The sequence below is a fragment of the Panthera pardus genome, unplaced genomic scaffold (assembly GCF_024362965.1).
Source record: "Panthera pardus isolate Hobbes unplaced genomic scaffold, ASM2436296v1 HiC_scaffold_10, whole genome shotgun sequence".
NCBI lineage: Eukaryota > Metazoa > Chordata > Mammalia > Carnivora > Felidae > Panthera > Panthera pardus.
Window position 1 is genome coordinate 76723654 of NW_026526655.1, and position 27840 is coordinate 76751493.

The following is a 27840-nucleotide window of genomic DNA, read 5'->3' on the forward strand; positions in this document are numbered from 1 at the left end:
AGCCCTTAAAATGGTGTTCTACATAATGTTCAGGGCACAATGAACTGCAGGATTTTTTTCTTTTTTTTTTTTTTTAATGTTTATTTACTTTTGACAGAGAGGCAAAGAATGAACAGGGGAGGGGCAGAGAGAGAGAGGGAGACACAGAATCTGTAGCAGGCTCTGAGTTGTCAGCACAGAGCCTGACGCGTGGCTTGAACTCAGACCGCGAGATCGTGACCTGAGCCGAAGTTGGACGCTTAACCGACTGAGCCACCCAGGCGCCCCAGCAGGATTTTTTTTCAAGAATTATTAAGACTTTCAAATTTCAAACCCTGCTTGACCTCATGGGTTGTGCACCCAGGAAGCTGCCACCCCTGCCTTGAGTCCTCTCAATAAGGTTTGTCCCTGAAAGCTAGACTCCCACCCCCTCCTCTCTAGAGGGCGGACAACTACTCCCTCCATAGAAAACCTCAGTCTTCTCCACCCTTTGATGCCCCCTGTCATGGGTTGAATTGTGTCCCCCAAAAGATATGCTGAAGTACTTTCTTGTAAGCACCTCGGAATGTGAATGTATTTGGAAATAAGGTCATTGCAGATGGAATTGGGTAAGTTACCATGAGATCGTACTGGAGTAGGGTGGACCCTTAATCCAAAATGACTGGTGTCCTTAGGAGAAAACAGAGACATACACAGAGAAAATGCCTGTGTGATGACGGAGGCAGAGATTGGAGCCAGGTGTCATCTACAAGCCATGTGGATTGCAGGCAAATACCAGAAGTTAGAGGCAGCAACAGAGGATTCTCCCTTACAGGTTTCAGAAGGAATACGGCCTTCCCGACACCTTGATTTCAGACCTGTAGCCTCAAGTATTGAGAGACAATAAATTTCTATTGTTCAAGGCACCCAGTTTGTGATAGTTTGTTAGGGCAGCCCTAAGAAACTTATATACCTCCTTCTATTTCTTATGATGGTTGCAATATGATGGTTGCAAATTTTGCATAGTAAAGTCTGATTTTAGATTTCACATCAGTGGCATCTTGGTGTCTGGGCTGAAAATGGTAACATCCAGTTATACTTTCCGAAAGCATCAATCGTTTTTATAATCATTTTTCTATTTAAATACATCTCCATAAAGTGGCTCTTTGCTGTATGAGGTGAATAACCTGCTTTCATTGTAGATTTTATAGAGATCAGATTAATTTCTGTCTCTGAATTGATGTACTCAAATAACTGTAGGAGTAATGCCCAACATATAAAAGATGATAGCCAATTTCAATCTGTTCCTCTCAATCAACATTTTTTTTTTTTTTTTTTTTTTTTTTTTTTTTTAGAGAAGGTAAGCATTTTCAATATTTCACCTATGCGTATGGTTTGTTCTGGATTTTTCACTTTGGAAAGTATGTTCAAAGGCATTTATTTCATATTTTTTCAAATATCTACAATTAAAACATTTTAACAATTTTCAAGGATTGTTGTGAGAATGATCTAAAGTATTTTTGCATTCATTCTTTATTTCACACAATTAAAGATTGTGTCTATACATACCTTGCTTAAAATGCTAATGTTATACAGATACTTTTTTGAAACTACTTTTATCTTTACCCCTTTGAAAAATTTGAAGTTTGAAAAATTGCAAGCAAATTTTGCTCAGATTTGTAGCATAAGCAGCTGTATGCAAAACCACTCAAGCAACACAAGTTGCAAAAGGAAGTTCACTGTTCTGAGCCAGGGGTTCAGGAGCTAAAACGCCCTCTGGTGGCTCTGCATTGTTACAGTATTTCTTCTAACATGAGGAAATACTTTGTAATACACACACTAATTTTTCTATTTATATTATGTTTATATGTATTTTGTGTTTAAAGGGTTAATAAGTGTATTTTATTCACCTTTATTACATAGGCTGTGATTTTTCTAGATTTAGTTTTGAATTTGTAAAATACTTTTCCTGCTGAGTCCTCCTATTTACTATAAATGTTCTCAGTTTGAAGGGATGCTCTGTCACTGTATGCCAACTGCTGCACTTTCTAGATGAAGAAACTAAGCAACAGAGTTACAGGATTCGCACAATTTTCCAGAGCCACTTAGTGACGGAGGTCTTTCCGGACCCCAAATTCATTGCCACTATTCTTTTACTTGAGTACACTACCCCTTAAACCCCCGTCACTTGGTCATTTTGGAAATTTGCGCCCTCTGGGAGATGACTTTAGGTATTTCAAGTGTGGTCAATTTGAGAAATCTGCTAAGAATCCAGAAGGATAAATTATTAACATTCCCCCACTAACACACACATATCATAGTAGTTTTCCTCCCCCTCATTCTGTAAAAGTAGCCCAGGAGAATTGTTTAACAATAAAAGACCTTTAACAATGTGATTTATTTTTCAAAATATCCTCTCAGTGTATGTCACACCATTGTGACATTAGCATGAAGAATGCATACATGGAATTGAATTCATCAATGGAGCTGCCAAGGAAAGAACCTTTGCTTCTAGACCGGATCTTTTTCTGTCTTAATTGATTATTTCAGTTTTCATCTCCAGCCTGTTACCTCAGTGGTCTGTGTGGAAGAGGGTAAGGAGAGTAGGTAGCTTCTGGCTGTGTGCTCTTTACTTATCTTACATGCCTAGATGATATCTATGGTTTTTTACAGATTTGATGCTCTAAAACTCTATTATTAAAAACAGAATGTTGGTACATATCTTGTATTCAATATTCCCATCCTCTCTTCAACATCAGCCATGATGCATCAACTCTTTCCCCTTTTACTTTGATGTAACAACTTTATATTTCTGAATTTGTGATCAGCAAGTCACTTCATCCTTCCATCCCTGACTGGGTATGTTTTGATCACTTGATTAGGGTTCTCCTTCCCATTCCACTTTTCCCAGAAAAGGGCAACTCTCCTTAAGGTTTTATTACCTTCTTCACTTTCTTCTTGTAGCACTTTGTAACTACTCTCATCTACTCATCTGCATTGTATTGCAGGTATGGTATCGTTTGCACATATGGTGAGTGGGATGGCACTCAAACAATGGGCTTTGGGAAAATGACACAGACCTGGGTTTGGCCTTCCCTCTACTACTCATCAGAACCACAGTTACTGTGAGCCTTTGTCAAAATCTTGCCTTCCTTATCTGGGAAAAGGGATAAAGATGCCCACTGTTTTCTGGGCTACTTCAGAGGTTGAATGAGGTAATTCATGTAAACTCTAAACACAATACTTGATGTAAGTAACATTTCAGTACTCGTTGTTATCTGTACAAAATCCAGGCATATAATTCACATTTGATTACATTCTGTCTCACCTCTGTGTTCTATTTTATATTTCAAATCTTGCTGCCCCAATAACAAATCCTAAGGATATACTTTTGGACACCTATGGAAACAATTCTAGGAAAAGAATATTTGCCCAATAATTACTTACTCAATTGAAATGAAAACAATTTGTCTTTGGAATCTCTAGTTCACTTTGTGAAAATTAGTGCAGGAGAGTTAGGTAATATAAGCAGGATGCACTAATACAATAACAAAATGTTACATTTCCTTCTTTATGTTTCTATTTTCCTTCTACGTCATTGTTAAATCCTCCCATTTTAGACACTATTGATGTTAAAGTTTATGTATGTTTAATACTTTACTGTCTTGAAGGGGTTTAAAGGAAGGCTTCAAGAAATGTAAAATATAAACATTGGGCTCCAAGTACTCATATTTTAGTATTGTGCTACTGAAGAATATAACTTACAAATTTAAGCCCCATTGGATATCCCACTAGATACGTTTGCATGTGCAGATGTTGTTTTCTATGCCATTGTGGTAGAATTCTCAGATGGCCCCAAGATTCCTATCCTAATACACATGCCCTTTATAAACACCCTTTGCTTGAGTGTGTGTGAGACTCTTCTCTGACAGGAAAGTCACTCCATAACTATATTATGTTATATAAGACCTAGAATTAGAAACCCAAGAGACAGATTTTCCTGCTGCCCTTGAAGATGCACACTGCCTTGTTTTGGAGACAGCCAATATGGCAGGGGAACTAGAAGAGCCCCCAGCTGCTGAGAGCAACTCCTGGCACACAGCCAGAAGAAAAACAACACCAAAAACCAATGATGGAAGCTCAGTTCCCCAACTGCAAGGAGCTAAAATCTGCCAATAACCAGGAAGCTTGGAAGGGGGCCCTGAGTCTCCAATGAGTTCTCAGCTCTGGCCAACATCTTGATCTTAGTCCTATGAGACTCTAAGCACAGAACCAGTCATGTTGCTCCTGAATTATACCTGTAGAACTGTGAGATGATAATTTTGCGTTGTTTTAAGCCACAAAATTTGTAGTATCTTGCTATACAACAATAGAAAACTAATACGGTGACCATTAGGAAAAAGGAAATATATATAAAAATTCAAATTATTCTTACCATGTGAATACCTTCTCCCATGCTATGTCTCTATCATTTAGGTATTTATTCAATTATTCATCCATCTATTTATTCAAATACTTTTGGGCATGTTAAATGCTTCAGGCCTTATCCAAACTATATAGGCTCTTCCTGAAACTGAATTCAAAACCCAAATAATCTAATTGGGTGCCAACATTTTTGTAAGAGATTCCTCCACTATTCCAGCCTACCTTAAACTCTGTTTTCCATGTTCCCATTGTAATGATTTTCTGTAACAAATTATCTTTCTCTTGATGGTATTCTCTGCTACATTTACCCTGATTATATTATTCCTTATATATTTATTCTCTGAAGAATTTGCCCTCACATATAAATTGCAAGGAAAGTCAAATGAATTACTGGATGGGATATTTTGTTTCAGCCATGGGAAATATAATACACACTTTCCCTTTATCACTAGCTCATGGAGTGATACCGTTTATCACTAGTACCATGGAGCACCAAGATATTTGGTCTTTAGGTTCTTACTGACTTATGCCTGCGAATGTAAAATGGACATAGCAGCAATAATATATATCATTCATGTGACATCTATATAAACTAGTATATTTGTTTGTGTTTATTAGCCAGAAATTCATGGTAGAAGACTTTTGTGCCATCCTTTCTGAATATATTTTTAACTGGTATTTTGATAATATTTCATATCTTAAAAGGTATCCACTTATATCATTAGGTACTTCTTGAAAGTCTGGTGTATGGAATAATAATTAGATAAAAATGATTGAATATATGAAAAGCCCCAAAAGGCAAATTATGTCGTAGATGGCACAAAGATACATTTATTGTGTATCAGTTACAACTGCCTCTTATTTGTAAAGGTAAACTATACTTTAGATTGAATTAGACATAATTTTAAAAATAATTTCCAGATTATTATAGCATTTGCACTGAATGCAAATAAAACTAAAATTTTCCAGGTGATTTCAAACTTAAAGTAGTCCTTTTAATTTATACCAGTCATCATTGCTGCAAAGATCAGACTCTATTTAGTTTGCAAGTCAAAGATTCAAGTGTAAGTAGTTTATTACTTAGATGATCCCAGGAAAAACCAGTAGGTGAGTAATGAAGGAAAAGAACTAACAAATGGTACATTACAAATTAGTTGTACTATGGATAACTGGAACTTACGCCTTTGGGGATCTCTGCATAGAACAAGCAGTCCCCTCAAAGGGTGAAGAATTTGGGATAATGTATGTTATCTGCCATCAGTTTGCTTGGGATGTGCATCCGGATGGAAATCCCCAAGAGTGACTAGGTAGGCAAAGCAGATTCTGGCAGTGAAAACCCTCAGGCAAAGGGACAGAGGTTGTGGCCTTTGGATGTTGGGCTGAAAGCAAGTGGAAGGAGAGAAAGAACAGACCACCACTGGGGAACACCTGCTGTGTGTTAGGCAAGATGGAAGTCATTTTAAATATACTGCATACCCTAGGTATGATAATCCACATATCATATGTTATATGTTTCTTTAATAACCTTTCGAGGTAAGCATTAGAATTCTTCTTTTATAAATGAGGGGTAAGGGGTTTGAAAGGTTAAATAAATTCCCCTCAGTCACTCACTGTCTTTGATGTACAGCCTATCAGCCCCCAAATCCCATGCTCTTTTCACACACTTAACATTTCCTTCTTTGATAGTTTAAACATTAAGCTCTAGACTATTCAGATTTCAATATTTTCCCCTAAACTGTCCATTTAATCTCCTATTCATTTTTTCCCAGGATACCACATTACATTTAGTCATCATGTCTTCTTAGCCTACTCAGACAGATGCTCAGACTTCCCTCTTTTTGATGACTTTGACAGTTTTGAGGAGTATTGGTTAGGTATTTTATAGATGTCCCTCAGTTTGGGTTTGTCTAATGTTTATCTCATGATTAGAATGTTTTTGAGAGGAAGACCATGAAGGTGAAGTGCCGTTCTCATCACATCATATCAGGGGTTCATGGTACCAACATGGCTCACAGCGTAGAGCCTTGATCACTTAGGTAGTATCAGCCATGTTTCTCTACTGTAAACTTACCATCACCACCACCTTCTCTGTTTACTGTTTAAAAGTAAGTCGAGAAGTACAGACCACCTGAAAGGTGGGCAAGAGAGTTAAAGTCTACCTTCTGGAAGGGGGATTCTCTACATAAATTATTTGGAATTCTTCTTTACAGGAGATCTCAGAGATCAATTTTAACATGTCTCTAAAAACTTCAGGCTAAAATTGGGGGCCCTATGTTTATAATAGGTTTATCTGTAACACACTATGACTCCCGTAATAAATCTTCTCTGGGCCACTTGTTTCACCGGCAAGATGAAGGAAAGTTCTCTTTAGTAGATGGAACTATAATGTGACCATTTTTACCACAGAGAAGTGGCATTTTCTCTTAGCTGTGTGTAAGGCATGGATTGAACATTGGCCATTGTGAACAATAAAAACCACTGTGATCATTCCTTGGTGTTTCCATGACCATAAAATGCACCTCTGAATTTGAAAGCTTTTTTTTTTTTTTTTTTTTGAAAAAAATGCCTCAAAAAAAAATTTCTGCAAATCCCCACCAGATACACAAATTTTACTTCTTAAAAAAAAAAAAAATTCTGGGGCACCTGGGTGGCTCAGTCAGTTGAGTGTCCAACTCTTGATTTCAAGTCAGGTCATGATCCCAGGGTTGTGGGATCAAGCCCAGTGTTCAGCTGAGCATTGAGCCTGCATGAGATTTTCCTCTCTCTCTGTCTCTCCTGCTGCCTCTCTTCCCTGCCCACACAGTTTCTCTCTAAAAACATACACAAACCCAAAACCAAACCAAACTGAAACAAAAAATCCCCAAATCTGTTTAGAATGTTAGTAACTAGAAAGTTTGAGTAGAAATATATCTATCTGATAGGTTTTCGTTAGAAGGTTAAGATCCTTCATTAGAAACTGGAATGGACACTAGGCTGTTTTTATGGTAACCTACTGAAGCCTTTTTCTCTTGAATGGAAAGGTGTAATTTCTGTATATACTACATGTAGCTTCTTGCTCTATATTGGATCAAGTCCTTTGATACAAGAATAAAAGAAATGAGCTGAAATAAAGGTCTATAGTCTGTCTCTGCTTGTGGTCAAATTATACTTGGGTTCTAAATAACCAGAATAAAAAGCCCTTTTCAGTTTGGCTGCATTCACCGTGTCATTTTTAATAACAGAAGTGCATGTCCAAGTATTTTCATGAGGTTGTATTAGAAACAGGTTACAAGCTCTCCTTTGACAGCATTTACAGCCTGAAAGCCCTTTGCTCCTTTTGTCCCTTCAAATCAAAATTCCCTTGCTTGACATTTACATTCTATTATCATCTTATCTCCTCTACTTAGAAAACTTAGTTCCACTATACTGGAACTGAAGTTCCAATAGAAGCAGGCTTTCTACTCCATTTGGGCCAGGTATCTTCGCTGTCCTTCCATATACTCCATTCTTTGTGCTCACTGACAGCTGTGAAGCCTTTCAGACCCACTCCTGTTCTTATCTGACCTTCTTCTGAACGCTTCCTCAGGTGTAGCGGTGCAAATACTTTTTGTTTCAATGATGATTGTTTTGTATTCCCATCAAGATTGAGTATGGGGATTGTGTACCTATTATGTTTCATCTCATAAAAAGGTGGAAGTGGATTTCAACAGAATTTTACATAGATATGTAACATACAGATAGTAATAAGAAGAATCCATCCACATAAACATTGGTAATGTTTAAAAGAAAGTATCCAATATAAGGTCAATATATTTTTCCATAGAACAATATTAATGGCCTCTGGATGGATCAGGTATTTGGCAATAAAAGAGAAAAGAAAAACCTATCTTGGGAGACAACCAACCCTTCCTATTACTCCGTGGGGTATAAAATTCTCTCAGGGATACTCATGGAAGGAATCTATGAGATGCAACAAACAGTATCTTCACCAACTTCTTTATACACAAAATAGTTTGAGTTTTAGGTATATTTTTGTGTTCCTCTTGGTGCCCATACATTGCTGAGTATATATACAGTGCTCAATGAATTCTTGATTGATAGAGTTTGTTTCTTTAAATCATTAGGTTTTGGTTACTGACAGAATTTTCACATTCTTCTAACACATTTTCTAAAAACGTTTATTTTCTACATGTTTTTTCTCTAAATTCAAGCCATGTCCCCTGTCATTGGAACAGAGATTTCACAAATCATCTGGACTTGCTGCTCTTACTTGTCTAAAGATAGAGATAAAGACTATTAGAACTGATGAACATCTAGTTCAACCATATCAATTTTACCATACTAGAAACTGAGGGCAGAAAGGATAACTTCCATTCAGCCAATGCTATGAAATGGATGTTTGTGTTTCCCCCTCTCCCCAATTGATAATGTGACCCTAGCTGCCAATCTGATGGTATTTGGAGGTGAAGTGTTTGGGGATTAATTAGGGTTAGATGAAGTCTCGAGGGTGGGGCTCCCGTAATGGCATTAGTGCCCTTACAGGCAGAGGAAGAGACCAGAGTCAGCTCTCTTTGTGTCATGTGAAGACACAGCCAGAATGCAGCAGTGTAGTGTACCAGCCAGCAAGAGTGTCCCCACAAGAACTTGACCATGTTGGAACCCTCATCTGGGACTTCCAGCCTTCAGAACTGTTGAGAGAATAAATGTCTATTGTTTAAACCAACCAGTCTATGATCTTGTGTTATTGCAGCCTGAGCAGGTTTAGGGTAGTGGACACTCAGGCCTTCTGATGTTATCTTGATGTTTTAGCATGGCTGATTCAGATCAGATATAATTAATGCTGTATAGTAAGGTATATGAAAAATAGAATGCATTTATGATACTTTTCTATTAGGGTTATTGTGAGAATCAAATTCCAGGCATATTTAAACCATCTGGTAAAGGTCTACCATAGGACTAGTGTTCAATATATGAGTTTCCATGCCCATCACTGTCCTAGACTGTTGGGACCAAGAGTTCATGCTCCATTCTTAAAAAGCTTATAATAATAACTAAACCATCTCATACTGCTGATCTGGGCTTTAGTTTAGTATAGGATGCAATTAGTCTGAAAAAAAAACATTGAGAAGTACTATTTTATGCAAAGAAGAAATTATTGGCATACTTCTATTTAAATAAGAGTGATAGGTTTTAATGATGAGAATAAATTATTAACTAGGAAGACAGCGCAATAGAGTGAGAAAGAATCATTAAAGGCCCTAAAACCATTAGGACCATTAAAATATGAAAGATATTTTGATATTTTGTCATGATTATGTCTACATTTCTAACAAGGAAAAATATTTATGGAATATATACTCTGAACAAATAAAATATCTAAAACATTTTGTTTTCTTGCATATCATAGATATGTAAGCTTGTATTTACTTACCTACTTATTTAAAGTTTTTATTTTTTTTGAAAAGATGGAGAAAGTGTGTGCATGAGAGAGAGAGAGGGAGAGAGAGAAAGAGGAGGAGGAGGAGGAGAAAGAGGAGGAGGAGGGGCAGAAAGACAGGGAGAGAGAGAATCCCAAGCAAGCTCTGTGCTGTCAGTGTGAAGGGTCTCCATCCCATGAACTGTGCGATCATGACCTGAGCTGAAACCAAATCAAGGATGCTTAACTGACTGAACCACCCAGGCACCCCTATGTAAGCTGCATTTAATTGGCTCATCTTCATAATATCTTATATATGATGACTCCTTTTAAAAATTGGTGTTTTAAGTAAAGAATTCTTACAAATCTTGGTGCTGTAAAAAATTATACCTGACATTTTATTTGCCTTGCAGATTTTACGGATTTTTTTCTTTTTCCAAACTTTGTTTCTTTTTCTGGCATTGGTTAGTCAAGTATTTGATTATGAATTTCTTTCCTAGTTTTGTTGTTGTTACTGAGGCTTTATTGTACTACCTTTTCTTCCCTAAAAAAACAAGCTTTCATATTTGAAAGAAAAACAAAGACCTAGAAATTCCCTTTTCTGTCACTTCTATAGAATTTAATAACTATGATAGAATTAAGAACACAGTAGGATGAAGAATATCTTAGGTATAGCAAAGCAAATCAAAATAAGGATGGATTCTGCTTGGCTTCCAGTGAAGACAAAGTGAGCTAGCCAACCCTGTTAATTTGGAAATCATAGACACTGTTACCTTACTTAGAAACTAATAAAGTGGCCTTTACTATTAGATTAAGCCAAGATTAAATTTCATCTAAACTGCTTCAAATGGTAATTTTAAATAATTATTTATGTCCTCTGTGAAATTTAGGCATACACATGGAAAAGGGGGGAGAATAGGAGTTCATTTCAAAGGACCTTAATATTCATTATATATAGTAAATTCATGCATTCACACCATTAGTTTTTTTGGTATTAAATGTATGAAAACGTTGGCAGGAAGTTCACCTGAACAAAGAAGCAGCTGAGGGTAATGATTAAGACTCAGGTGTGGAGTCAAGAAGAATTATGCACAAGTCAGGAGAAAAGCACTTGAAGATAAAATGGAGAGAGGAATCAGGTTCAGAAGACTGAAACAAGTGTAGAGAGGAGAGCTCTGCTGGCACTTAATGGTTTAATGGAGACAAGCCTATCCTGGTAATGTTAGCGGGAAGCTTGGAGTCTTGTCTTGTACTTAACAGGGCTGGGGAGCAGATAAACAGGTGAGCCCAGGGTGAGACGGGAACAGATGGACCCTGCTAAGATTTTTGTGCTAACAGCCTACCCTTCTCAGTATGAAAAGTTCTTCTGATGGTGTAAGATAAGTACTGTGTGTGTGCTCACGGGTGTGTGTGTGTTGGGGGGGTAGATTTTATTAAACTAGAGTAGTATTAAACTTTCCTCATTATGAGAATGTATGATAGTTTAACTTTTCAAGGGAATTTTTAAAAAATATTCTGGGAATCCCGTTAGTAAAATGAATACAGATTTACATGAATTATTTCCCTAAGAGCTTAAAATATTTTAACATTTACGCCCTATAGAAATTTAATTTTAAGTTCTTTAGAGCATAGACTGATATGATACCCTATAATTAATCAATAGAATAAATAGTTCTTTTGTCCTGCTGTGTGCAGTGACATACTTTGATATAATTTCCTAAGACTGTTGTTCCTCTAGGTTTGGTCTGGTGTCCCTCCTTGCTTTTTTCTATTTTTTTTTTAATTTACATGCAAATTAGTTAGCATATAGGGCAACAATGATTTCGGGAGTAGATTCCTTAGTGTCTCTTACCCATTTAGCCCATCCCCCCTCCCAAAACCCCTCCAGTAGCCCTCAGTTTGTTCTCCTTATTTATGAGTCTCTTCCGTTTTGTCCCGCTCCCTGTTTTTACGTTTTGTTTCCTTTCCCTTATGTTCATCTGTTTTGTCTCTTAAAGTCCTCATGTGAGTGAAGTCATATGATTTTTGTCTTTCTCTGACTAAATTCACTTAGCATAATACCCTCTAGTTCCATCCATGTAGTTACAAATGGCAAGATTTCATTCTTTATTTTTTTTTAATGTTTATTTATTTTTGAGACAGAGAGCATGAACAGGGGAGGGTCAGAGAAAGAGGGAGACACAGAATCTGAAACAGGCTCCAGGCTCTGAGCTATCAGCACAGAGCCCGATGCGGAGCTCGAGCCCATGGACTGCGAGATCATGACCTGAGCCAGAGTCGGACGCTTAAACGACTGAGCCACCCAGGCTCCCCATGATTTCATTCTTTTTGATTGATGAGTAATACTCCATTGTATATATATACCACATCTTCTTTATCCATTCATCCATTGATGGACATTTGGGCTCTTTCCATACTTCGGCTATTGTTGACAGTGCTGCTATAAACATGGGGATGCATGTGTCCCTTTGAAACAGCACACCTGTATCCCTTGGATAAATGCCTAGTAGTGCAATTGCTGGGTCATACGGTAGTTCTATTTTTAGGTTTTTGAGAAACCTCCATACTGTTTTCCAGAGTGGCTGCACCAGCTTGCATTCCCACCAACAATGCAAAAGAGATCCTCTTTCTCCGCATCCTCGCCAACATCTGTTGTTGCCTGCGTTGTTAATGTTAGCCATTCTGACAGGTGTGAGGTGGTATCTTGATGTGGTTTTGATTTGTATTTCCCTGATGATGAGTGATGTTGAGCATGTTTTCCTGTGTTGGTTGGCCATCTGGATGTCTTCTTTGGAGAAGTGTCTCTTCTTGTCTTTTGCCTGTTTCTTCACTGGATTGTTTTTTGGGTGTTGCATTTGGTAAGTTCTTTATAGATTTTGGATATGTTCTTTATAGAGTTTGGATATGTCCTTTATATGATATGTCATTTGCAAATATCTTCTCCCATTCTGTAGGTTGCCTTTTAGTTTTGCTGAATGTTTTTCTGTGTGAAGAAGCTTTTAATTTTGATGAGGCCCCAATAGTTCATTTTTGCTTTTGTTTCCCCTTGCCTCTGGAGACATGTTAGTAAGAAGTTGCTGCGGCCAAGATCAAAGAGGTTTTTGCCTGCTTTCTCCTCAAGGATTTTGATGGTTTCCTGTCTTACATTGAGGTCTTTCATCCATTTTGAGTTTACTTTTGTGTATGGTGTAAGAAAGTGGTCCAGGTTCATTCTGCATGTCGCTGTCCAGTTTTCCCAGCACCACTTGCTGAAGAGACTGTCTTTTTTCCATTGGATATGCTTTCCTGCCTTGTCAAAGATTAGTTGTCCATACATTTGTATTTTAAAGTCTAGATTGTCTGATATAAGTATGGATACTCCAGCTTTGTTTTGTTGACTGTTAGTATGACAGATGGTTCTCCCTCCCCTTGTTTTTAATCTGAAGGTGTCTTTAGGTCTAAAGTGGGTCTCTTGTAAACAGCATATAGATGGATCTTGTTTTCTTATCCATTCTGTTACCCTATGTCTTTTGATTGGAGCATTGAGTCCATTGACGTTTAGAGTGAGTACTAAAAGATATGAATTTATTGCCATGATGATGCTTGTAGAGTTGGAGTTTCTGGTGGTGTTCTCTGGTCCTTTCTAATCTTTGTGGCTTTTGGTATGTATGTATGTACGTATGTATGTATTTTTTCATCTTTTCTCCCCTCAGAGAGTCCCTTAAAATTTCTTGCAGGGCTGGTTTAATGGTCACAAACTCTTTTAATTTTTGTATGGGAAACTTTTTATCTCTCCTTCACTTTGAATTACAGCCTTGTTGGATAAAGAATACTTGGCTGCATATTTTTCTGGTTTAGCACACTGAATATATCCTGCCACTCCTTTCTGGCCTGGCAAGTTTCTGTGGATAGTCTGCTGCAAACCTGACCTGTCTTCCCTTGTAGGTTAGGGACTTTTTATCCCTTGCTGCTTTCATGATTCTCTCCTTGCCTGAGTATTTTGTGAATTTGACTGTGATATGCCTTGTGGATGGTCAGTTTTTGTTGAATCTAATGGGGGTCCTCTGTGCTTCCTGGATTTTGATGTCTGTGTCTTTCCCCAGGTTAGGAAAGTTTTCCACTATTATTTGCTGATATTACCCTTCTACCCCTATTTCTCTCTATTCCTCTTCTGGGAGCCCTATGATTCTGATGTTCCTTTTTATGAGTCACTGATTTCTCTAATTCTTAAATTGTGCTCTTTTGCCTTCATCTCCTTTTTTTTCCTGGTTCATTATTCTCTGTTTGTCCTCTATATCGCTAATTCCCTTTCTGCCTCATCCATCCTTGCCGCCGCTGCATCCATCCGTGATTGCAGCTAAGTTATAGCATTTTTAATTCATTCTGGCTATTTTTTACTTCCTTTATCTCTGCAGAAAGGGATTCTGATCTATTTTCGACTCCAGCTAGTATTTTTATTATTGTGATTCTAAATTCTGGTCCAGACATCTTGCTTGTAGCTGTGTTGGTTAAATCCCTGGCTGTCATTTCTTTGTGCCCTTTCTTTTGGGGTGAATTCCTTCGTTTTGTCATTTTGAAGGGAGAAAAGGAATTAATGAAGTAGAAAAATTGAAATTAAAAAATTAAAATTAAGGAAATATTAAAAGTTAAAAACACACACACAAATTGAATAAATGATGCTAGATCCTAGGTGTGTTTTGGTCTGGGTGTTGATAGTGCTTTGACAGATTAGAGAGAAAAAAGTGTGGGGGGGGGGGAGTAAAAAAAATTGAGAATTTGAAAAAATGAATACACTGAAGTAGACTAAAATGAGATGATGGGGGTAAAATAGAATTTGAAAAAAATATACACAAAAGTAAAGAATATAGTAGAAAAAATGTTTTTAAGAAAAATTAAAAAATGAATCTTTTTCTGTGTTTAAGAAAAAAAAGAAATGAAAAAGAGAAAAAGAAAATGAAATCGTTTGAAATTTGAAAAAGTGAATACACTGTAGTAGACTAAAATAAAATGATGGAAGTAAAATAGAATTTGAAAAAATTTACATAAAAGCAAAAAAATAGTAAAAAAATATTTTTAATAGAAATTGAATGTAAAAATGAAGTTTTTCTGCATTCAAGAACAAGAAAACCGAAAGAGAAAGGAAAAGAAAAAATAAAAAGGAAATTAAAAATTTGAAAACGTGAATACACTGAAGTAGACTAAAATAAAATGATGGAAATAGAATTTGAAAAAATTTACACAAAAGTAAAAATATAGTAATAAAAATTAAAGAAAAATATTTTTATTGAAAATTGAAAATAAAAATGAATTTTTCTTTATTCAAGAAAAAGAAAAGTGTAAAAAAAAAAAAAGGAAAGAAAGAAAACTGAATAGATGAACCTACTAACAGATTGAAGTAGGACTGAAATTACTTCATTTTCCCCTAGAAGTCAGTCTATGTAGCGCTTTATAGTCCATAAACTAAGCCAGCAGTGAGACTTGTGTTCTTGAAGAGCAAAGTTGGCTCAGTTGAGAGGTCCTCAGTGTAACGGTTCTGTTTTTCCGCTAGATGACGCTACTACCCTACTGGGGTGGATTGTTGAGGTGCTCATTGGTGCGTAAGCGCATGCATCGGGGAGGTGAAAAATGTTGTCACCCTGCTACCCAGTCTGTTCTCCTGATCAGCAATTGCGCATCTGTCCTCTGTCTTCAGCTTTCGTCCACTCCTCGCTTTTTCACTGTCCGTGACCAAGCCCCAGGCACTACCTCTCTATGAGTTTTGTCTCAGGTGTGGCTGTTTTCCCGGCCCCTTACTTCTGAAGGACTGTGGCTTTGACCTCTGCTGGAGGGTCTCACTGAGCAATGGCCAAAAGAGCAATGGCTGAATGTCAACTGCACCCAGGAACGTTTGCTGGACCCTGCTGCTGCAGGTGCCCAGAGACTGCACCCAGGTGCCAGCTCGCCCCAGGAAAAGTTCCTGAGGTGGTGTAGCAGAAGCGTTTCAGGGATTATGGAAAATCACAACAGACATCTGGCACCAGGCTTCACCCTTAAGGACCTTGCCCCAGCACCAGCAAATGTGGCTACCTTCTGGGGTCTGCTGGGTCCAGGTGGCTTCAACAGTTTCTACCAAATGTCCTTCCAGCAGTGGAACTACTTTTCCCCCTGTGGCCCAAGAACCTCCGGACCCCACTCTGTTCCTGGGGATTCGCCCTTCCCACCAGAGCACCACCAGGTATGGAGCTGCGGAGTTGCAGCCTTTGCACTCCCCTTGTTTACAGTCTTAGTGGAATTTAAACCCTCTCCTTTCTCCTTTCTCCCTTTTTAGTTTAGTCGCTGCGGCTGTTTCCAATTTTCCACTTTCTCTCCAGCTGCTTTTGGGGAGGGATGTTTTTCCCGTATTTTCATCCCCCCTACCCCCACCCCCAGTCTCCATCCTCTCTCTGCTTGCAAAAGCAGTTCCCTACCCTCAGCGGCTTCTCGCTCCTGAAATTCACCTCTCCGTGCCATGTACCTGCTGAATTCTGTGGTTCAGGTTGTGCAGATTGTTGTGTTAATCCTCCAATCAGTTTTCTAGGTGTGTAGGATGGTTTAGTGTTGGTCTGACTGTATTTCATGGACCCTTGCTGCTTTATCAGGATTCACATTAGAAATTTTTACCATTTCCAATACCAGCAATAATTGAATCATTTTGAGGGTGGCTTGTTTTTATATTATTGACACAGTTAATCATATAACCAATTTCATACTTATTAGCTAGAAAGCTCAAAGCCAAAGGTGTGGCTTGTTGAAATGAATGTAGGATTTCAGGAAATTAATTTTAAATATTTTACAGTAAAATAGTAAAAGTATATGCTAGGTTAACTTGCACTGCCAATTTTTCTATAGCTTTTGAAAAAAAATGTCATGTGATAAGATAGTGATGAGGGAAATAAAGGCAAAAGAAATGTGGCATAAATGAAATCTCCTTACAGCTTGCAGCCCACCTGTAGACACCTGAAACATGCAGTGTGACCTTCCTCAAGGAACTCATGGCTGCCTTACTTCCTTAATGCTTTTGTTTTACTAAATACTAAAAGTCACCTTATCTTAATAGTAGCTAGCCCCTCAAGGTTCTGAAAGTCTTCCAAATTCCTTAGAAACTTAATCTCTATCCCTCCTCCCTCCACAAATCTAAAAATTTATAATCAGTCAGTCTTCACAACCTCAGTGCAGCTCTTTCAGCCCATGGGCCCTGTCTCCATGCTTTAATCAAATCACCTGTTTTGCACCAAAGATATCTCCAGAATTCTTCTTAGCCTTTTGCTCAAGAATCCCATCAGATAGTAACTATCATTATGTAGAGACACAAAAATTAGACTGTAGAAGAAAAGATAAATCTAAGAAAAGGCCAATATTAGGGCTCATTTTTTAGGGACCCTTAAGAAAAAAATTTCAGTCTCTGAGTAACGAAAGAAAGGGGTTGAACACAACAGATTTGCTATTTGTTTTTATGCCAGGAAACACTCTAGCCAGGCAAACTAGACAGAATCACATCATATGTTTAAGTTCCTGCAAATTTCCATCAATTCAAGCTTACTAGATGTTCCTTTAATATAAATAATGATGCTCTCTTCTAGGTTGCTATCCAGATCATTTAAACATTTAATGAATGGTAAGTTCCTTCTTTCCTCTTAGGCTATTTCATTTCAGTTGCAAATTTACCCTGGTGAGTTTTAATTCTAGTGTGCAAACTTTACTAAAAGGGGACCAAATTAATGTAGAAAGGACTTCTAAGTAATTATAATACTTATAAAAATGCAAACTGTAAAGTCAATTCATATCTGTTGAATGAATGTATTCATTACAATCTGTGAGTACATTAGAATAAAATTATTACTAAAATAGTTTTTTTAGGACAGGGTCATAATAAGGAAACTATTTGTTTACTCTCAAAATTTATTTACTGCCATAAGGTGAGATTCTTTTTAAATATAATCACATTTTAGAGGAGAAGATATTTGAAAGTATTGATAAGACCTAATAATCTCCTCTTTACCTTGGCAGAAAACAAGGTTAATAAATGACTAGCATAAGCTTCCCTAAAGGCTTGCTACCTTGAAAAATGGCTGTGAATCATTTACTACAATAAATTACATGGAATATTTCCATATGCTTTCTAGCTCTCCCCAGATGAGTGGCTCCAGGGAGAAAAAGAATCATTAGAAATGCATTTGCTAAAATATGAGTATTTTTCCATCATTTTAGATTTTTTGTCTTTAGAAAAATTGAGTACAATATATATGGGGGCTGCTTTTTCCCCCTTTTTTGATTAAAAAGGTATTATAATTCAAAGGAAGGACTCACCACTGGATGTTTAAAAACTTTATATTCATACTTGATATTAAAGTACAATGGTTATTTTATAAATATTAATCTAATTTATACCCAATTATATTTTATAAAAATTTTAAATTAAAACTAGTGTCAGATATAATATATGACCAATAAGACTAAGGCCGGTTTGCCAATTTTGATATTGGCTCTTTAAAGATCATATAAATGGGGGTGCCTGGGTGGCTCAGTTGGTTGAGCATCTGGCTTTGGCTCAGGTCATGATCTTGTGGTCTGTGAGTTCGAGCCCCGCATTGGGCTCTGTGTTGACAGCTCAAAGCCTGGAGCCTGTTTCAGATTCTGTGTCTCCCTCTCTCGCTGACCCTCCCCCATTCATGGTCTGTCTCTCTCTGTCTCAAAAATAAATAAATGTTAAAAAAAATTTAAAGATGATGCAAATGACATTTAAAATCACCTCATCAAAAAAGAGTAGTAGGGGTGCCTGGGTGGGTGAATTCAGTGTCAGACTCTTGATTTTGGCTTAGGTTGTGATCTTGGTTCTGCTGACAGCTGGAGCCTGCTTAGGATTCTCTCTCTTCCTCTCTCTCCACCCCTCCCCCGCTCACATGCTCCTGTGCTTATGTGTGCTCTCTCTCTCTTTCAAGATAAAATTAAAAAAAAAAAAAAAGTATTTCTACATCAAAAAGAGAAAGCAAAAGACAAACAATGATTGGAATAAATAAGCTGTTTAAAAGTCTGTACATGAAAACACACCAGAAATAAAATGTCAGGTCAGAAGAATGTCTGCAACACATATCACAGAAGGTAATAATCTCAAAGTATTTGTATAAGTGGACAAGAGAAACAAGAACTCCCTCAATCAGCAATGAAAATATAGGCAAAAACATGACTATAATATCTTCAAAGTATTGATGTCCATTTTTAAACTGCTTAAGTGCATTGATAATGTTAGAGATACGATTTCAAATAAAATAAAATGTTTCTCATACTAAATTGGCAAAGTTCAAAAACAACGCAAAAATACAATACCTGTTTAGAGTTCTCCACTCTGACCATAATCCTGGGGGAGTGGAGTTGGAAATCAATACAAATGCAGTGAACATACACTTGGTGGGGAGTCGACCAGATTCAGAATCAAACTGGCTTTACCCCCTAATCATGTTACCAATCTCTCAGGGTTCCCATTACACTCATGAGTAAAATCAGGAAAGTAACACTATGTATTTCATAGATTGTTGTGGGAATCAAAGGCGGTAATGCATATAAAATGTTTAACATAGTATCTCTCCCTATTTTAGCTATTAGTCCCATTAAACTGGTAAAACCTTAAAAAGAACAATTTGTCACCATATATAAAGCCTCATAATGTTGCATCAGTTTTGACCTATAAAATTTACTTCTAGACACTATTTTTAAAGAAGTGAATATGGATACTCACTAGATTTTTGCTACAAGGTTATTGATGAGCCTGATCTATAATGATAAAAATTCACAAATGGTACTGTGTATTAAATAATAAGGGACTGGTTAAATAAGAGCTATGCATTAAAAATAGGCCCTGTTTAGGTTACGAAGTTATTAGTCAACAGCTGAAAAGAAGCTAAATTTTTTTGGTTTTAAACAGTGAATATGTCTTAAGTTTGTGAGTGTAGTGTGTGGTCAATAGTGTAAGTAGAACACTAACAGTGAATTGAAGATACATGAAAATGCACAGAGCACACACAGAACAGAAAATTAGCAGACATATGTCTAGAGTACAAAAAAACTATTAGAACATCAAGGGAGACAAGGCTGGAAAGTCAGATGGGGATGAAATTATGTGGGATTTTGTATATATCATTAGTAAGGAATTTTTATGTTATTCACTGGGCAGTGGAGAATCGCTGGAGATTTTAATCAGATTTTAATTCTAATGTGGTATATACAGAATGTATGTATGAAATTCCATATGATATATGGAAATGAGGTCTTCTGACCACACAGGTGAAAGAAAATACAGACTAGAACAAAGATGTAGGCCCTAGTTACAAAGGGTCTTAGAGGTGGGAGTCAAGGGATATCATTTCCATGGAAATACCAGGATTTGGTGGCCAAACTTCGGAAGTGTGTATGCTGGATTTAAATTTTGGATGCTTATGTGAAAGAGAAGAAAATGGGTACAGTGTGGAACAATTGAGTTTGAGATGCCTGTAGAGATTTCCAGTAATTAATTGGCAACAGATTCCAGAGTTCAGGAGAGAGGTTGGGGATGCAGATATAAATCTGAGTCATTAGCACTGGAGGGGACATGGAACTGCTTCCAGAGAATTTCATCTTTTCAGAAGTATAGAGAAGACAATCCCATAACTTTTTAGTATGTACTTTCTACTAGGAAATTGTTCAGTTTTCTTTCACTTGTAAAAATTTGTGTTCAAGTTTTAATCAAATTCCTCTTTATTTTCATTCTTTTGAAAGTGTTTAATGATCTCGTATTACTTGTTAATGAAAGCATTTCAAGAACAAATAGGAATGGGCTTTCTAATTTATTCTTTGAGATAGAAGATTTTATTATTAAGGTTCTAAAAGAATACCTCAAGATCAAATGTTGAATGTAATAATTCAACAGTTGATATCTTGTTTTTTATGGTATTCGGGCTACAAAAACTTCCATGCATTCTTTCATTTACTTGGCTAGTTTTTATTAGGTGCCTACCATATCCCAAGCCCTGCAGGTGCTAGGGGTGAGAGAATATGCTGGATATTTGAGTGTTTAAGAAAAATATTTCCAACAACTACTGAAAAGAAGTTTTTTTCTGATATCTCCAAGAAAATTAAAACCAACAAACAAAACAAAAAAACTGTGCAAGGAGAAATGGTTAAGGGATAGTTGTCAATTAACATAAAGCACCTTCTTTTAGAAATGCAACTGAGTGGGGCATCTGGGTGGCTTAGTCAGTTAAGTGACTCTTGATTTCAGCTTAGGTCATGATCTCACAGTTCATGAGTTTGAGCCTTGTGTGGGGCTCTGGGCTGTCAGTTTGGAGCCTTCCTCTCTCTCTGTCCCTCCCTCTCATTCTCTCTTTCAAAGGAAATAAACTTAAAAATAAAAAAAAAAGAAACCCAACTGAGTGGAAATGCTAAAAAAATGTTAACATTTGTTATGAATTTTGTGCAAAGAGTGAGAAATTTGAATATTTTATATGGGTTGGGGCTACTTTTAAAAATTTTAAACTAAATAACCATAAAAATAGATACTGCTTCCATGGTAACATAAGAGAATAACAATAAAAAACAGGGAAGGTAGCTCTGAGAATAAAATCCTAAAATCTGTTCTTTTTTAAAGTCAAAAGTGTAAACATGTTCCTAAATATAGACTAACTAGGATTAATCATCCAAGAAATATTGAGTTCCATCAAAATATAAATCATAATAGGGTTTTTATGTGATGGTTTAATTTTTTCATAATATACATTAAAACAAGAGAGGCAGTTAATTTTATTAAGCTTAATAATACCATTGAAAGTGTTGTACATTTTATCTTGCCTCTGGCATTAGCCACTGAATGAACACTTTATTTTTTTTTATAGAGAAAAGAGAAACAATTGAGAACAGAAATGGAAATAAGAGAATTGATGGCAATAGACCAATATATGTAATGAGTGTCTAGAATATGCCAAGCTAGTATTAGTTATGCAAATTTTACTAATCTGTAGAGGAAAAAAAGGGCAAAAGTCTTTTATTCACTTTGTAAATAAAATATTAAAGCTAAAAAATATTAACTAATTTACCATAAATGACCCAATTAACCAGAACAGAGCAAGGCTCTAAAATGATACTCTTTTATACTCAATAGTTCAATTTTCTCCATTTAATTACGAAAACAATAGATATATACAGAAAAATGGGGTAAAAAGTAAAATTTCCCATTCCAATTCATTGTTCTCAGCAGAGGTAATTATATTCCAGATATAATCTGTTAAGAATGCTTAGAAATCTATTACATTTATATAAATATAGGTATTATAGATACTTTGAGAAAAATGTTCATATACATTTTTCATAAATAAAATAATTCAAAGTAAGTCATATTCCAAATTTCTTCCCTTTTCAATTTTCCATGATAATAAATATAGACCTCTCTTACTCCAGTGGCTATATAGTATTCTATATTGTAGATGCACTGTGATTTCTTTAAACATTCCTATCTGGGTAAATATTTAGTCATATCCATTGTTCATGTTATAACAAAAAGGGCTCCTATATAGACTTTTTTCTATGTGTATTTGTAGACCTGAATTTATGTAGATGGAAAAATACTGGTTTTAACTCCTATCTTGCCATTAAGTTGATAATATAGAAACATTAGAATACGTGTAGGTATGGGCTTTTTGCTTATTGTTTGTTCACTTTATTAATGAATCCCTAAGATTGATGTCTTTAGATACTTTTGGTTACTATGACAATAACAACACTTTTTGGCAACGTCTACATAGTTTTTAGGTACCTGCCATATCCCACGCACTCAGCCAATGGCTGGAGATGAAGACAGGAGTAAGACATAGTTCCTGCCAACAAGAAGATTATGGTAGAGTGGGGTAGCTTATTCCTGCATATTTGAACACTTATAAATGAATAATGTAATTTTTAACATTTATGATCCAGGTGTTTTGTGTCACTTAGAAAAATACAGATATATGACTAGTTATCCTTTTTAATACTATGGCAACTTAAAAAACTTTAGGAGGATTGGGGTGCCTGGGTGGCTCAGTCGGTTGAGCGTCTGACTTCGGCTCCGGTCATGATCTCGCAGTCCATGAGTTCGAGCCCTGCATTAGGCTCTGTGCTGATAGCTCAGAGCCTGGAGCCTACTTCGGATTCTGTGTCTCCCTCTCTCTGCCCCTCCCCCGCTCATGCTCTGTCAAAAATAAATAAAAAAACATTTAAAAAAAACTTAGGATAAATCATCTAGGTTATCTTCCTCCTTCATTTTCATCTGCATTAGAATCAGAAGGATGTCATAAATAGTGTAGCTTTTTGGAATTCTATAGATTATCATGGTCCAGATGATCAGTTGACCTTTTTTTCATAAGCTGCTGAAACACATTATGGGAGACACTTCTACATGTCCACTCAGTATCCATGGTAAATGAACTGTATGGAGTAGTCACATGTAAGTGTAGTAAAATATTCAGTTTTTGTGCTAGAGGTATTCAAGTAACACATTTCTGGCCAAAAAGACTTATAGGGAGGTATGTGAAGCCTTTAGGGAGTCTTGTTTTTCCTAATAAAAGGACAATCATGGTTACTACAGCTCTTCTCTACCCCTATTTCTTCCTGCCTTGAAAGTGGACATGATATCTGGAGTTTCAGCAGCCCTCATGTGACCAGCCAATGATAAAAGTTAACTTTACGGATTGAAGAATGCAAAGATAGAAAGTTTTTCGTTTCTTTGCAAAGTCACTGAGGACCCAAACAAATGTTAAGAGTTGACTACTTTCAAATTTTTTACTGTCATTTGGGAAAAAATTAAACAATGCACAGTTAGTCCTCTAACAGTTCGACTTTTCCATTTCCAGCTGAATTAATTGGGATTACATTGGTTTTGGTAGTAGAGTCCTCTCAGATTCACGGTGAATCAATATACAAGCTGGACCATTTGTGAGTGCTCTGCCATTGTTCTGCCTATATTGTTGTTCCTATTTTGTTTCATAAAGTTACTTTTCCATGCTTTAATTTAGAGACTATGGTTTAAATATTTTCCTGCTTACACTGAAATTTTGGACAATTAGGATTTTAATAAATATTTTTTTGGTTTTTAAAAAATTCCTTTTTTAATGTTCTCCATTGAATCACACAGATCCTATTTGAAGTATAGTGTCAAAACTCAACATGGCTATTGCTTTTTCTCTGTAGATTCTTGGCACATTCAACTGCTTTACCTCTGTAACCATGATGTGCTGGACAGAATAACTTTTGTTTCCTAATTTTACTCTAATGTACTAAACAAAGAACTCACTGGTGTATGTCTCCTCCACTTTTGTAGACAACTTGTCTACTGAGGATTAGCTACTTCAAACTCCATTATAAATCTCTACAAATCCCAAATTCTGTTTCTCAAAATGGCCACAACAGCAGGGCTGCCCCATCTGAAGACTCACAGCTAAGCAGCCTCCACATGCCCACCTTGCAGAGCCACTTTTCAACATTTAAAGAGCGTACAAGAAACTTGTTATAGTCTGACAGGACTCTAATAATTGGACTGCAACACGCAAAAAAAAAAAAAAAAAAAAAAACTGTCTTGGACTTTTAATCAAGCATCAATTTTGTTTAAATACTACATTTTTTACCTGGTCCAAAGAGCATCTTCAGACACCCAAAGCAAAAATGTAACAGATGGGCTTACTCATGCATTTAAAAATTCTACTGAACCCCAGAAATTCATAGAAAACACGATATACATAAACATATACAAAAACAATTTAGAATAAGCACCATTGGGAAAACATCATAGTTGAGGGGTTATTTCATACTATTCAGTTAATAACAGAATAAAATGTGGTCCTCATTTGCCCATACATGGTAAAATGAGATAGGTCTAAAATATTTGGCTATCTTCATTAATTGGGATCATTGAAAATGCTGCCCTATTAAATTCTGTAGTGCTTTCTTAAGATACTTAGGGTAATAGGGAAATTAGTTCTTGATTTGAATGCCCATTAATTTCTTAAGCTAAGACTTTATTGTTATTGGCATGTGAGTCCTGATTTACTATGATTGCTTCACAGCAATATTCTCCCCCAAAGATGAAGCTGATAAAAAAAAAAAAAAAGGAGAGTTTACCTGATTTCCTCCCATACCATGACAGTTGAATATACCCACTTTTTCATTTTCCTTGCGGCCCATGTTGTCTAAACACTGGTTGGTTTCAACATTTCTTATCTAAAGGAAACATACAAAAACATGTCAGAAAGTCTTGCTGGTGTTATCAAATTGTATATTGATAATAACATGATAAATGTTTGCAAGGAAATTTCTCCAAGAACACAAAATATTTGTCTTTTTTTCTGTCTAAACTCCTACTTAAGTAAACTTGAACAGCAATGGCATTGTCATTAGCATATAATCAAGAGGCACTCCTTGTTTACAGCATAGTATCAGAGAATGGGGAAATATCTATATATTACAAATTATTCATTCCCAAATCCTTTTAAAATTAGGGCAGTTGCCAAATTCCACTCAAAAATCCATAGTCTATTCTTGAACTCCTGTGGTACTGTATGCAAAGGAATTGAAACAAATTGGTTAAATATTCAAATTTATGTGTCTTTAGATTGCTTTATTACTAGATATTCCATCATATGTTAATAAAGATTAATTATTGTTTATTTCTGTAACTAAAACCTATCCATTCATCTTTTTTCATACCTAACGCCAAACTTAATGGAAAAGAGTTGATCTAAGAAGAGCTATTATAAAGCTAAATGGTGATTTCAGATTAAAAATCCCTCAAAAACAAAATTAAATTGCCAAGTGCAAGCATAAGATTCTTGGTTTACACTCAAATACTGCATTAGTTCCATAATTAATATAATGTCAATTTGTCTTTGGGACACATGTAATTACAAAAGCCAATCATTGAGTTTAAAGATGCTAAAATTACTAAATCAAGCACAAACGAATAATTAAAAAGGCATTTCTAATAAATGGAATGGGAATGTTTTTAATTTTTCCCTTAGTCTAAACTACAAGTATGTATTTATACTTGTCCACTCTGCTTCCGAAAAGTTCTTAGCTGTGACTCTTATTAGAACCTGCATATCTTACTATTCACTTATACATTATTTGCATACATCTAATTAGTCATCTATGCTTTAGGTACATATTTCTTTCTTCATATTGGCAAATGAATAAGATCACAAACTTCTAAAAAGGGTAGATGAGGTTTATATGAATCACTTTTTTGTCTGATGCAGAATGCAAAGGGCAAGTAATGGTTCCTGGAATTGGGAAAAGTGGTGTGATTTGCTTTAAGGCCCCAGTCAGCAATTGAGAATAGTGGGGATTGGAATTCATACTTTGCAAAGGTTGAAAGAGCTGAGCAGAAGTGTCAATGCATTGAGATTTAGAGCAGGATTATAGATCCTTTCATCAAGAACCTGAGCTGCAACACATTAGAAAGATCAGAACACACCATGAATATTAAAGAGAAAGGACGTAAGCTTCAAGAAGCAAAATCATGTTCTAGTTCCACACTGGTAGGTTTAGGGCTGAAATACACTCTTAATCTGATATAGGTTGGTTCAGGCACTGAAGGATACTGAGACTATAAGTGAAGATTAAAGGTTTCAGGACCTGTAGCTTGACAGAATAGAGAAAGGTGACAATTGATAGATGATGTTTATCAGGCTGCCTATGTTGCATATGACCTAATCAACACATGACATAAAAGTTTATATTTAAATTCTTTATATCCTACTTTCTTAACATTTCATAAAAGGCAGACTTCTTGAGAAATAATAAAATGCTATATTATTCTTAAAAAGTACAGAGTAGTGTAATACTATAACCCTTAGAGGAATAAATTGTCACAAAATGGTTAATTCACCTTTACATGTAAGCTATGCAATCTGATTCAGAGGACCTCTGCTAGATTCATGATACTTGAATAGATTCTGGTTAATAATTAAAGGGGCAACATGTTGTCATTTATAAAATTTTGTCTTTTTGATGGACAAAAGAAGATTTGAAGCCATAGTCAGACCTGTACATACTCTGACAGTAGCATTTTAAAGGGACATATGAGGATGCATATCATCCTACTTTTTGACAAACTAAGCACAGAACTTAAGGATGCTTCCAAAGTATTTTGTCCCCAGTAATTATTATTAACCTATATAGCTTATAGACCTATAAGCTTGGTCTGTAACTCCTCTTATGAATGCATTTATCCAACAAATATTATTGAGAGTATGTATACTTCATGTAAACACCATTGAAGGTGCTGAGGCTACTGAAGTGAACGAAATAAACATAGTCCTCTCCACCATGAAGCTTATATTTTAGAGAAGAGTTTAATGCACAAATACATTTGTAATATATCAGAAGCTCCAGAACTTCTATGAAGAACACAGGAAGGGTAGAGAAAGTGATGGAAGGAGTACTATTTTAGATAGGGGACTAGGAAGGCCACTCTGAGAAAATGATACTTGAAGATATACCTTAGTAAAGTGAGAGAATAACCATATTTCCATGTGTGGAGAAGTAGTCCAGACAGAGGGAACAGCAAATGTATGCTCTCTGCAGCTGAGAAAAACTGAGTCAAACAACAAGTTTAGCAATATGGCCAGGGTGCAGTGAACAAGGGGCAGAGGAGAGAGGTATCCAACGCTAAATAAAGTAAGAAATCATTAAGTGTTTAAGCCTGAAGATGACCTATTTATAGCTTTCTCTGGCTGCTGTGAGAACAGATTAGAGGGAGTAAAGAGTAGAGGCAGAGAAACACGTAAGGGGAGTCTTGTCGTCATGCCGGCTAGAGATGGTGGCTGCTTGAAATAGTAGGATAGCGATAGAGGTGGATAGGTCAAACTGGGGATGTTTTTAAGACAGATCCAAATAAGATTTGTGATTGAATTGGATATGAGCTATGAGAGGAAAAAAAGACAAGCATTCCAAGGTTTTGCCTGAGCAAATGGACAAATGATGTTTCCCTTTACTGGAAACAATTTTCTGAGTTCTTGCATGTTGATAAATATATATATATATGGCCTTTATATTTGAAAATCAATTTGGTA

General features: G+C 36.2%; 1 protein-coding gene across 4 annotated transcripts in view; it reads right to left on the reverse strand.

The window, feature by feature from the left end:
- GALNT13 (polypeptide N-acetylgalactosaminyltransferase 13) overlaps positions 1 to 27840 on the reverse strand; it is a 540913-nt gene that overhangs the window by 24355 nt on the left and 488718 nt on the right. For all 4 annotated transcript variants that reach the window (XM_019456666.2, XM_019456651.2, XM_019456658.2 and 1 more), the window contains exon 11: positions 24890 to 24988. In XM_019456666.2, the coding sequence (XP_019312211.1) occupies positions 24890 to 24988 (99 nt within the window). The remainder of the gene's footprint in view (positions 1 to 24889; positions 24989 to 27840) is intronic.